The 12,987-nt window shown below is 51.6% G+C and overlaps 4 protein-coding genes across 4 annotated transcripts; all 4 read right to left on the reverse strand.

Annotated features, from left to right (window-relative positions):
- Positions 1 to 3,481: 3,481 nt before the first annotated feature.
- P152DRAFT_485908 (uncharacterized protein) lies at positions 3,482 to 4,305 on the reverse strand (the record flags this gene model as incomplete). Its single annotated transcript, XM_033682075.1, has 1 exon — positions 3,482 to 4,305. Exon 1 carries the CDS (start codon positions 4,127 to 4,129, stop codon positions 3,482 to 3,484), a length of 648 nt encoding a protein of 215 aa, XP_033529492.1. The 5' UTR covers positions 4,130 to 4,305.
- A 1,930-nt stretch (positions 4,306 to 6,235) lies between these two features.
- On the reverse strand, positions 6,236 to 6,583 carry P152DRAFT_366850 (ankyrin; the record flags this gene model as incomplete). Its single annotated transcript, XM_033675435.1, has 1 exon — positions 6,236 to 6,583. A coding segment is annotated over one exon (348 nt), but the record flags the coding sequence as incomplete, so codon positions are not given.
- Positions 6,584 to 8,129: 1,546 nt separating this feature from the next.
- Positions 8,130 to 8,880, reverse strand: P152DRAFT_453352 (uncharacterized protein; the record flags this gene model as incomplete). Its single annotated transcript, XM_033678356.1, has 2 exons — positions 8,130 to 8,468; positions 8,530 to 8,880. 2 exons carry the CDS (start codon positions 8,878 to 8,880, stop codon positions 8,130 to 8,132), a joined length of 690 nt encoding a protein of 229 aa, XP_033529494.1.
- A 3,069-nt stretch (positions 8,881 to 11,949) lies between these two features.
- On the reverse strand, positions 11,950 to 12,388 carry P152DRAFT_463131 (uncharacterized protein; the record flags this gene model as incomplete). The annotated part of the gene is made up of 1 exon (XM_033680475.1): positions 11,950 to 12,388. A coding segment is annotated over one exon (231 nt), but the record flags the coding sequence as incomplete, so codon positions are not given.
- Positions 12,389 to 12,987: the final 599 nt, after the last annotated feature.

The following is a 12,987-nucleotide window of genomic DNA, read 5'->3' on the forward strand; positions in this document are numbered from 1 at the left end:
ACTGTGGGTGATGAAGTGATATAACCATCGCAAACACCATTCACTAAAGCCACGTGACTCAACATGTATGTGTTACCTGAAGTACAATCGTGTCAATACCCCCTTACTAAACCGGTTGATATCCCTATCAACGTTTTGCATGACGACGACGTTATTAATCCTCCGAATCCGTGTCAACCGAGCTGTCTGAATCCGAGTCTTCGTCGTAGAGCCAATCGGGCTGTGGCTTATCGAGATGAGCTTCGAAAAACTCCTGAAGACGGAGACGAGCGTGCTTGAATTGCCAAATCGGGTAGTATGTAAGATCAACGTCATGACCAAACCATTGTACGCGGACCTTGATGTTGTCTGAGGTGTGACGCCCACGGCCTCTCTTCACGTCAAGAATCCGTTCCACCTCCCACTCTTCGACTCCGTCGATGATTACCGGTGGCGCTGGAGGCGGAATCTGGCCAGGCAGGGGGTTCTCCGGATGTTTGAAGAGGAGCGACACGTGGAAGACGGGATGGATTGCCATCGTGGTAGGCAGTTCTAGCTTGAAAGCGACAGGAGAGATCTGCTTCAGAACCTTGAAGGGGCCTTCCTTCTTGTGATCCAGCTTCTTCGCCTGTCGGTTGGTCTTAACGTAACGAGTGTCCAGCCAAACGAGGTCTCCTTCCTCGATATCTGATGGTCGTCTCTTACGGTTCGCACTCTTGGTGTACGTGTCTTGTGCCTCCTTCATCCTCTGTTGTGCCCATGTCCAAACTTTCTCCATCTGTCCTGTGATTGCTTGGGCCTTGTCAAAACCAAGGGCTTCCGAAGGTTTCGATGGCGCGGAAGGGGGGTCGAACGACATGCGGGGCGTGAATCCGTAGTTAGCCATGAATGGCGAGATGCGAGTTGAATCGGATTCGTTGGCGTTAGCGGCGAATTCAGCGGAGGGGAGCAGATCGTCCCAGTCGTCTTGATTATACGAGGTGAAGGTGCGCAGATAGCGTTCCACTTCTTGATTGGCATTCTCTGACTGGCCGTCCGTTTCGGGATGGAAAGCTGTCGAGAGCTTCGGCTGGACACGGAGAATCCGGCAGAACTCCCTCCAAAGGGCGCTGTCGAACTGGCTGCCCCGGTCGGTAACGATCGAGTCGGGTAGCCCATGGAGGCGATAGATCTCTTTGTACACGATCTTGGCTGTCTGCTCTGCAGAGATCCCGTCGTCTCCTGCTCTGCACGCAACGAAATGACGCTGTTTCGACAGACGGTCGACAACCGTGAGAATGGTGTTATTTCCTGCCTTCGTCTCCGGAAGACCAACGATGAAGTCTATGGTGATATCCCGCCAGACACCCGTAGGCACCGGAAGTGGTTGAAGTAGCCCTTGAGGTCGACGGCGGCTAGGCTTCATTCGTTGACACGTATGACAGTTATTGACGTACTGCTCAATTCGTGAAAGGAGCGATGTAAAGGCGAATCGGGCCCGAATCAGGACTTGAGTCTTTCGAATGCCAGGGTGTCCGGCCTCAAGGCCGTCGTGAACTGTCTGTATGACCGTGGTGACGTGTGATTCTGGGACGATTATCCTTTTATTCAGGAACAGTGCCCCATCTTTGACTGAAAGCTTGTCGTATGCCCAGCCTTCAATCGTTTTCTTATCCCCTCTAGACTCCTGAAGATCTGACAACTCTTGACGAACTTCAGAGAGTCTCTGATCTGCGATGTTTGCCTGCTGAATATCATCCCAAAGCGACGAGGCTATCGTAACGGCGGCGACGTTGAGATCTTGTCGAACCTCGTCGGAGAGATTCCCCGCTGGGAGCATAGTCTGGCACATGTTCGGGTCGAGCTTCGCACGCGGGAGGAGCGGGTCGTCGGATCGACGCGTTAAAGCATCGGCTTTCGCATTCTGTGCGCCTGGGCGGAAGGTGATCTGGAAATCGTACTGAGAAAGCTCAGTCGCCCACCGTGCTTGGCGCCTCGTTAACTGTTGCTTCTTCATAAAGTATTCCAAAGCCTTGTGATCTGTCAAGATGCGGACGGGGTCATCGGAGGTCCCGGCTTGCATCAACTCTGGTTTCCACTCCTCGAAGGCCTGAACAATGGCCAGGAGTTCTTTGTCGTAGATTGCGTAGTTCTGCTGTGCCGGACTCATTGTCTTCGAAAAATATGCGACGGGGCGGAGGTCTCCGTTGTCGTCCTTCTGTGAGAGGATTCCACCGGTGGTCCGATCAGATGCATCGCACTCTACGTAGGTGGTCCTCTCAGGCTTGAAATGTGCCATAACCCCATTTCCCATGACGTGACCCTTGAGCGTCTCAAACGCGTGTAGATGCTCCTCTGTCCAGAGGTGAGGATCGTTATTCTTAGTGAAGTTGTATAGCGGCGATGCGACGCGACTGAAATTTTTGATGAATCGGCGAAAGAAGTTACAAAAACCGATGAATCGACGAACTTCCGTAATCTGTCCGTTCTTTGGTTCGGGCCAACTCTTAATGGCTTCGATTTTCGCGGGATCCATGCGTACGCCGTCTCCAGACAAGACCACGCCAAGGAACTTAACTTCTGCCTTGAAAAACTCACATTTCGTGATGTCGATGTAGACCTGCATCTCTCGAAACCTCTGAAGGGCTGCACGACAGTGCTGAATATGTTCCGCACGAGACTTTGAGTGGACGATGAAGTCGTCAACGTAGCATTCGACGAAGGCTCTCATATCGATGAAGTTATCGTTCATAAACTGCTGTTGAGTTCCAGGGCCTCCTTGCAAACCAAAAGGGAGGACTAGGTACTTGAAAGTCCCATATCTGCAGTTGAACGCCGTGAGATCCTCATCCTTCTTTGTCTTCATGCGAATCTGATGGAACGCGGCAATGAGATCGAACTTCGTGAACTCGATAGAGTTAGCGACCCTATCAATGGTCTCGTCAATCCTAGGTAACGGGTATCGCGACTTCTGTGACAAGGCGTTCAGCCTGCGGTAATCAGCGCAAAACCGGATACCTCCTCCCGGCTTCCTTACGAAAAGCGTAGGAGAAGCGTATGAGAATTGTCCAGGTTCAAGGAGTCCACGTCCCATCATATCAACCAAGTAATCGTAAATAGCTCGATCCTCATCTGGCGTACAGCGGCGAAGGGGCTCCGTGGTCGGCAGTTCTGCGCCGGGCAAGAGGTTAATCTCGTGGTCCCACTTACGGTGTGGAGGAAGAGCGTGTGCCTTCTCGTAATTGCAGACGTCGACGTAGTCGCGGAGCTCTTCTGGCATCATAGCAGCGATCTCCTCTTGTGTCATGTCCTCTAGGCGACGCTTCTTCTCTTTCTGCTCTTGGATCTCCTTCAAGGTGACGGCGAAGACTTCGAGTCTTCCCTGCTGACGTTGTTCCGCTATCTCCTTATACATCTGCCAAGCATTGATAGCAGAGATATTAACAGGGGTGGTTCCCGTTGATTGGGTTAGTGACAGCGAGGAAGAACGTTTATCCGACGTCTGGTCTCTTTTTGACACCTCTTATTGCGTCTTCTTACTCATCCATCCTGGAGTGTCCGATCTCTTGAGAATCGCTGTTAGGGTGATTCGCTTCACCGGAGGGAGCTCCTTGCCGTTGCGGTTAACGTCGTTAGAGATGACCTGAATCGATTTGGTGGCGTCCGCGAGTTCTGTCTCCGTCATCCGTTCAAAGGAACCAGGATGCGTATAGATCAACCGACGTTCCGCATCCAGGTCTTTTCCATTTGGTTGCGAGCGGTATCCACCAGGGTGGTCGCAGACGTTGTTCTTAAACCAAAGGGTACGGTTCGATGCATCTGGGAGTACGCCATGTGCCGCGAGCCAAACGTCGCCGATTAAGAGCTTCGAGTCTCCAAGCTTGGCGGAAACGTAACAAAACATGTCATCTTGGTAATGTCCTTGTATCGTCATAGGGAGTAGCACTGCGTACTTCAGTGTAGAAGATATCTTGCCTTCCCAATCGGTACTGACGATAGGCTTCCGCAGCTTTAAGAATGGCCTGCCGAGTTTCTCACAGACTTCCTTCGCCAGTTGGTACTCAATGATTCCGTTTACCGTCGCTCCTGTATCGATCTTTGCTCTGGCGAAGATGCCCTGATCGGGACCAAATTGAATAGAGACTTCGAAAGGACCATTGCTGTTGGGCATCCCCGTCAAGACCGCTGAAACGGAAGCTCCCGAAATGTCTGTTATATCGTGCAACCTGTTCGCGTCGAGGTGTTTCGTGTCTACTTCATCAAATTCGATTGCCTGTTCGGATACGCCATCGCTCAGGACTCCTGCGATGGCTGGGCGTTTTCCGCCGGCTTATCAGGGCAGTTCCTAGCAATGTGACCCGCCTTGTGGCAGGTGTAACACAGCGTGTTGGTCATGTCTCGTGGGCGGAAAGTGGTGGTATTGCCATTCGTCGGCCTAGGGAATGAGGGCGGAGCTGTTCCGGGGCTCGTCGTCGCTGTCGTCGTCGCAGCGTTCTGATTTCGGTTCTGAGTCTGCTTCTTCTTCTGTTCAAGGCGATCCACTTGCTTAAAGTTCATGTCCACCAAACAGAGCTGCTTTACCAGACCGTCAAGGTCTTCCGTGGCGAAAGATAGTAAGGCTTGTTGGAATCGAAGGTTGAGCTTATCCCTGAGTCGGAGAGCCCTCTCCTTCATCGGGATCTCCGCCTCGGTGGCCAACCTTGTGAAGATCCTAAGGAATTCTCCCAAGGTCTTGTTTGCTTGAAGGAGAGTGTCGAACTCCTTCCAGGCGGTCTGTCTCGCAAACGGGTCTTGGTACTGGTCTCTCAAGAGCTTCGTTACTTCGGCCAGAGTCTGGACTCGCTGAGAGTTATTCTTGTCAAGGTGAGGTTCCAGGTACGCGGCAGCGTCACCTCCCAGGCGCGTGGCGGCGTAGGCGACCCTGGCAGCGTCGGTCTCAAATCGATCAGAGTTAATAACAAGTTTGTCTAGGAGTGTCCTTTCCCAAACGCGATACTCTTGGTGGCCTCCACCGGTGAAGATTAGTGGATCCGGGAGCTTTTCCGACTTCGGCATCCGTGTGCCTCCTGCTGTCATGAAGGTCGTTCCATGACCCTCGTCGTTAAGGCGCTCTTCCGCTACTTTAGCAAGGAGCTCGTTCTTCTGGTTCACTGTCTTAGTGAGTTTTTCTCCGTCATCCATTGCGACCGTTAACTCCTCCTCTAGTTCTTCGATCCGTTGTTCGTTATAGAGGGATTCCTTGAGTAAAGTGCGAAGCAACATGATCATCGTCGGAGTGTTGTCCCTCATGTACTTTGTTGCATGTTTGACAAAACGATCATCGTCGCCGAAAACCTCTTTTAGCTTCTCGAGAAGCTCTCGTTCTTGTTCCTCTTCAGTCTCCTGACTGTATGCCGCAGGAGCTTTCGGTGCTCCGCTCGACGACATCTTCGGTTTCGCAATTTCGGTAGCGGCCGGTCCTCTAGGTGTAGTTTAACGTCCTACGTGACAAGTAGTAGCGAGCTTAGTATTCTGAAACACTAAGACTAAGAGCAAGGGCTCGTTTAGGTAGCAAAACGGTTTAATACTAAGCTAGCGAGAAAGAGAGAGAATCTAAGATACACTGTGGGTGATGAAGTGATATAACCATCGCAAACACCATTCACTAAAGCCACGTGACTCAACATGTATGTGTTACCTGAAGTACAATCGTGTCAGAGGGCCAGGAAAGACCTGACAAGTGCAGAGATATAGAACAGTCATCAGGTCTATGGAAGCAGTTTGAACAGAACGGCTTACTTTTCAGAAGCAAGAAGTGGGAACACCTGTATTTATCGTTGTACGCTGAATAGCTGCCACTAGGGCGGCTGGGACAGCCTATGAACCAATCAATCAATCAATCAAAGCTTATTTGGGCTACTACTTGATGCCTCAGACATGTTCATAGATGATGGCGTAATATTCAGTCGGGCAGCGCTAAACCAAAACAAGGAATTAACCTCCATTACCATTTTCAGAATCCAGGAAACTGGTTGCTAGGTTAATGAATTTCGGAATATTAGTTAACAAGATTTGAGTTCTCATCTAGTGAGTTGGAGAAAATCGAATTTGGACTAGCTATTCTATGGCAATTGACGACACTCCTAATATATCCCCCAAGGTTTAATTACCCGATTCTTATCCTCATCATTTTCTTCCGCATTGTCCTCTGTTCCCTTCCCAGCTTTAATTTCTCATACTTGTCGAACAACCGCTTTATTGCTCTGTCGGCCTGGGACCGCGGGGTCAAGCCATCGTTATCTCGCGAGTCGATATGGACGTCATCTAACTTAAGCAACAGCTTGACCACTTCTGGACGGAATCGTACCGCTAGCGCTAGCGGCGTTCGACCATCGTTGTCCTTCAGGTCAAAGTCGATACTGGCCTGCTTAAGCAGTAGCTGTACTACCCCTTCGTCGCCCACGGCTGCGGCCTTATGTAGTGGGGTCTGTCCTCTTTGATCCTTCGAATTGACATCAATACCTCGCTTAAGGAGTCGATCGACCACGGTGTCGTGGCCTCCAGATGCGGCAATGTGTAACGGTGTCTCGCCATCTTCGGTTCGTGAGCTGGCATCCACGGCGTCATGCTCAAGTAATCGGTCGACTGCGTTCACGGCGCCTTCGGCCGCTGCTAGTGCTAGCGGCGTAAGGCCAAATTTGTCCTTTATATCCGGTTCGATTCCTTCCAACTGGAGTAAGAACTCGATTACTTCCTCGTGGTTTTCGTGAGCCGCATAATGCAATGGTGTCCGACCGGATTCGTCTCCCAAGTTGCCATTGAAGCAATTTTTGCGGAGCAAAATTACAACGATCTCCTCGTACCCAAGCCGGGATGCCTCGATGAGAGCATCTCGGACGACAAGATCCGCCTCCGTTGGGATAGTAGGTAGCAACATGTTAAGTGAAGTTAAAATCGATGTCGTGGATGGCAACTGTAGTAAAAGGTAGAAGGGGCAAGTAGTAGTGCCTAAGTTATAGAGTGAATGAGGATAGGACAAAGTGTAACGAGGACAGGACCGCCTTTAAGTAGACATCTGCCGTACCTAAAGCGCCGCTCCTGCTCCTTTCCCTGCCACCTAGTTCTAGCACGGCATAAACATCTCCGTAGGGCTCGTTTCCGGTGAGTCAGAAGAATGGGGAGAACGAGGGAAGCGATTGGATGTCGTTCCACTAATATCTATTCGGGAGCTCTAAGTATAGCGTCCTAATTCATGCAAAGAGGCTTAGAGATCAGGTGGACAGAGAAGAGAACGACATCAGTGGGAGAGATCGGAGGGATACTGGAATCGAATGGACAGCAGGACTCTACTGTCGATTAGGTCCCAGCGCTCGCTCTTACGATAGACCCCGAAGGCGGTGCACTCGTTCATGCGACCAGATAAAGCAGCGCAAGGAGTGAGGAGCGCGGGAGGAGATGAGGGATGGCTAGCGTGGTGGGAACTCGGAGGCATTCAGTGGATAATAGCCATCGACTTTCGAGCAGCTCTCATCGCTTGCTCTTGCGGTGGATCTAGACATCGCGTATTCATCCATGGGGTGGATCTGCTAGGCGGCATGCCCATTAATGCGTCCATGCGAAAGGAGTAAGTGGATCGCCTGCTACTTCGTCCGCCGTCCTATATTCCTCAACTCGATTAGTTGATTTGAAAGACCACTACAGGATTTCGCAGCTTACGCATCACGTAGTTCTCCACCCTACCTAACCAGGAAATCGAAGAGTAAAGAAGGAAAGAGAGCGATATCAAAAATTTGAGCATACACCCATAGACAGTGGCATTTCTACGTAGCGAAAGACAGTTCCGGAACTAAGTAGAATAGTAACTGGATCACAGCCATTCCCCATTTTTCCTAGAAAAAGGGCGTACTGTACCGGACTGAAACGGATCTATAGCTAACCTGCTTCTACTGCACCCGCTTGTCGAGTACAGGAGACTGGGGGCTCTGGTCCTCCTCGCAATGGACACCCGGTTCTTGCATAAGACGCTTCGACGGCGGCAGTGGTGATATTGGTTCGAATTCGGGCTCATCAGATGTACGACGTCGTTTCGTGCTGGTTCGTTGCTCTATTTTGTTTAATAGAATAGTCGCCACCCGACTAATTGACTGTTCGATATCCTTGGCAAGCATTTCGCGTGTTTTATCCATGGCCTCCTATAACGTTCGAAGCCCCTCGACGTGCTCTATGTGCTGGAGCTTGATGAGGTTGACTTCATTCGCTATCTTGAGAAGGAGAGCGTCATGGCCGAAGGTACGGAGAGCATCCTGGGAGGCTGGTAGAGATCGGGCAAGAATTCGTGAAGGTAGCGGATGCTGCTGGTGCGGTGTTTGAGAAGCAGCCTGTGGAGAAGATTTGCCATGGACCTGCGAGAGGTGCGGGCCACGATGAGCAGCCGGCGACGATTGATCGGGACTCCCATGGCTCTGCCGCAGAGACGGCTGGTGGTGCTGGTCCTGGTGCTGCTCCTCCTCACGCTGTTGGGACTGGTACGGCTGCAGATGGGAACCGAGTTAGCGGCGAGATCGAAATAGGGGCGAAAGGGGGGAGACTGACCTGCCTTTGTGGCTCCGCCACTGGCCCAACCCAATCTAATTGTATGTTGTACGGTCCGTACGGTAGCTGGGCGTTATTTTGCTCAAGGTGCGGCCGGATCTGCTCCGGATCCGAGCATCGAATCGTCAGTTTCACACGGTCGCCGTCAGGCTGAGGGCTGGCCTGACTGAACTTCTGGGTCGGGAAAGAGCGACGGAGACCATCGATGATCTGGCGACCAAAGACGAGCCACTCCCTTTGCCAGGGCAAATGGGTTTCGACAGACGTAGTAGGTACGGATGTGACATAGCAAAGAGAAGGTAGGCGACGACCGGACGAAAGCTCTAAGGCGGAGTCTCGCGACATAGCCATTGCTCCCAATCCCTAGCTGGAGCAATGGAATGAGATAGGGGAGGTAACAGGAAAAGAGAGCGGAAGGGATCTGAAGAAAGAAATGAAGAAGTAGCGTAACCAAAAGGTGATGATACTTAGGAAAAGTCGAGAGAGAAGCAGGTGTTCACTGTAATGAGCAGGAGGATTGACTGACCTCGCCCTGTCTTTTATAGCCATCCCTTTCTAATATCATCAGCGCTGAATCCCCTCTAGTAGCTACTAAGCTCGTTGGCCCTGCGCTAACATCCCACCGCGGCGTGCCGCTTGAGAAGTATGGTCTGCTCTCAGCACGTTATGGGTAGCTGAACAAAGACTGAGTGGACGATAAGCCCTGACTTGCAAGTGGGCATTGAGAACTGGCATAGCCGCCCAACATGGTCAGGTTCGCTCACACAGAACTCTCGTATCTGGTTAGGGCTTCGTGGATCCTCTGTGTTCCTTTATGCGAGCTAGAGTTCCAAGGACTCCTGCCACCTCCGACTCGGACCACCCGAGAGCGGTGGTAACGCATGAAGCGCCTAAAACCTCAAGGTTGAGATGTCCATGCTGTGTTCCATCACCGTAGAGGAAATCCATGCATTACGTAGTGGATCCAGGGACGAGCAGATCCGAGTGCCAGTAATATCCCAGGCTCGAGTCCCCCTGATGAGGTACGTTGTAAAGATAGGGCGCGACAATGACGGCGCAGTGCGTGTTCCTATGGCGGCTGGAGCAACCGGCATCGAATGGTCCATCCCATCTGGTTAGGGAGCACCGGTTTAGCGGGAAGCGTACTAAATCAGTCAGCCTTGACAAGCTGCTGGGTTGGATAGTGCGAGAAAGGGGGCCTCTGCTGCCAAAATGCGGTTGTTGAGGGCCATTATCTTTTCGTTGAGTCTGCCTCAGAAGAACTAGTTGAAGTAATATCATGGTTAACGAAGCAGCTGACTTATCGCTTTAGAGCTGAATGGAGCGTTGCATCAAAGATGGATCCTGCAACGTGCTCGCAACGAGCTCGTACTCCTCTAGTAGACCTAAATCTCTAAGGAGGCACTCCCTGAGTTCTTCCTTGTTCTCACCCGGTACTTCCAGGATCTTGACGGTGCCAATTCGTACAGTTTCGCCTCGAAGAGCTTGTCCGGAAACCGATCTTAGAAATGGCGTAAGGCTTCATGTGTCAGGCCGCTGTTAGCCCTGCTCGTTCCAGGGGCTTCGGTGAGTCTTGGATCTATTAACAAGTCCAGCATAGCCTGGGGGAGTAGAGGAGGGGGAGGCTAGCGGCAGCCGTAGCAGCAGGAGCTGGAGCAGGGGGAGGAGGTGGTAGTGAAGGAGGTATCGTCAAGCTCATCCGCGATGTTGAAGCCGATGCCGGGCTCCGCTAGGAAGTCCCAGCTCTCGTCGGGCTCGTCGGGTAGCATTCCATGTCGTCTAACCTCTCCCCTACCCTTATTCCTCATCCTCATCATCGTCCCATCGAGGTTATCCGTCTAATAAGAGTCCTTCCTTGGTGGACATCCAAAGCTCCTCCATCGCCTTGTACCTCTTGCCGTCGTCGCTGTAAGGGGGAGCAGAGGGCGATCATGCGGTCAAAGCAGTGAACTTTCAGAGCGCTAGAAGGGAAGAAGAACCGGAAGTAACCCACTGGAAGATCTCAAGGCCCGATGGTACGGGGGGCGGGAATACTTACATCTTGTCGTATACCTGTTCGAAGAGAGATCGAAAGGACGAGCCTCTGCGGAAGGCGTCTTGGATCCTGTCTCGTGCCGTAGCCGAGAGGGGCCTGAGGACGTCGATGCCGACCACGATCGATTCGTGCCTCGACTGCTCGAAGTTCTGCGGAAGTTGGGTGATTCGCTGTCGGACCCTCTCGACTTTCGGTGGGATCGACTGGTACGCCTACAGCGCGTTGGCGAGCTGGGCTCGAATTACCCGAACAACGCTGAGGTGGTTCGCAATGTCCGGTAGGATGGCTCGGGTTAAGGTGACGGGTTGGTCTAGATTGCTTTTATATACACGAGGCAGATTGATTTATATACAGTAAGATAAGAATAGGTTTTTAAAGTGTGAAAAGAAAAAAGAGAAGGAAAAGAAAGATGTAAAAGAACGTAGGCGTTGAGGTCCGGGGGGGTAGGAGGGCGGGGAGGAGCTTGAGGGGCGGGTCCTGGTCGTAGAGGGCTAAAGGTCTCGGTATGCCTCGTTTTGGGTCCCTGTACCGTAGCGATCCAGCTCTCAGCCTGCAAAAAGATTTGTTTTGTAAAAGGCAAGGCGTCAACGAGCTGGGGCTAACTGGTATGGTCGGCCAGAGGGGGAGGAGACTTATAGCCATCCACGAGTCTAGGAGGTCTCTCAGGATGGAGGGAGGGGCGGAAAAGGCAGTAGTAGCGGAAGAAGGAGTAGGAAGAAGGCGAAGGGGTAGGTCCTGGTTGTTGAGGGCCAAAGGTCTCGATATGCCTCGTTCTGGGTCCCAATACCGTAGCGATCCAGCTCTCAGCCTACAAAAAGATTTGTTTTGTAAAAGGCAAGGCGTCAGCGAGCTAGGGCTAACTAGTATAGTCGACCAGAGGGTGAGGAGAGTTCTAGCCCTCCACCAGTCTAGGAGGTCCCTAAAACCGGAGGTCGAAGCGGAGGTAGAGGCGGAGGTAGAATCGGAGGAGGGCGGGAGGGGCCATCTTAGCGGAGGAGGCCAGGGATCGGGGAGGAGGTCCATGTTGGGTCGCTGATGGCAGGGGAATAGGGATTGTAAAAGGGCCATCCTAGCTCCGTGGGAGACAATAGGAGGCAATGGGAACAATAGGAGGGAACGGGAACAATAGGAGAGGATGGGAACAATAGGAAGCAATGGAACAATAGGAAGGAATGGAACAATGGGAGGCAATGGGGCAATCTGCAGCGAAAAGGGGATCTGCAGGCCAACAAAAAGAGCAAGAGTGATATCAGCGACCAAAAGAAGGTACAAGAATGATATCCACGAGCAAAGGAGGTACCAGGGGAATATCGACGACCAAAGAAGGTACAAGAGTGGTATCCCCGAGCAAAAAAGGTACCAGAGTGATATCAACGACCAAAAGAAGGTACACGAGCGATATTCATCTCCAAAGGGAGGGACAAGAAAAGCTGTCCATCTCCAGCATAACGAAGGGAAATGTATGTTCAATATTCGTCGTATTAATACTTCGATTTATTACTAGAGGAATTAGTCAGGTATTCCGGAGATAACAGCGAATAGCTAACATATTCTAATAGAGTGGGTCGAAGGAAGGTAGCGGAGTGGGTAAATTTAATAGAAGTTAGTAGTAACGAAACTAGTAGGGATATAAAACGGCGGAGGTGGGGTAAGAAAAGGGGAAAAGGGGGAAAGGTAAGTAAAGAACGGAGCGGGAATCGGATCGTGACGGAGCCGGTACACGGATGGGGCCGGGTAAGCGCGGATACGCACGACCAGGTGCACGGAACGCACGACCAGGTGCACGGATACCAACGACCAGGTAGATGGATACGCACAGACGGGAACTAGCCAGCACTAGCCAGCACTAGCCAGTACTAGCGGGCACGGACACGCACGGAGCAGGTGTACGGACACGCACAGACGGGCACTAGGCAGCACTAGGCAGCACTAACGGGCACGGACACGCACGGATTGGTGCACGGATAGGCATTGACAGCGGCATCGGTAGTTAGTCGGTACTCGGTCGGTACTCGGTACTCAGTCGGTGCGGGAAAGGAGGGCACAGGGCAACCGGTCAGGTATATAAAGCAGAGATATCCCGGTGGGATGGGTGGTGGGAGAAAGCGACAACTTCACTGTGCGAAGCACAGTTCGTACAGCACTTGGGCAAGCAATGGAGTTGTCGATAGTCGGAAATCGATGGACAAGTCGATAGTCGGAAATTGATCGACAAGTCGACAAGCTGACAAATCAGAAGCTGACAAATTGAAAAGCTGACAAATTGAAAAGATGACAAATTGAAAAGATGACAAATTGAAAAGATGACAAATTGAAAAGATGACAAATTGAAAAGCTGACAAATTGAAAAGCTGACAAATCAAGAAATTGAAAAGCTGACAAATCAAGAAGATGACAAATCAAGAAATCGACAAACTGTAGGG

Source organism: Eremomyces bilateralis (genome assembly GCF_010015585.1).
Source record: "Eremomyces bilateralis CBS 781.70 unplaced genomic scaffold P152scaffold_61, whole genome shotgun sequence".
In the NCBI taxonomy this organism is placed as follows: Eukaryota; Fungi; Ascomycota; class Dothideomycetes; order Eremomycetales; family Eremomycetaceae; genus Eremomyces; species Eremomyces bilateralis.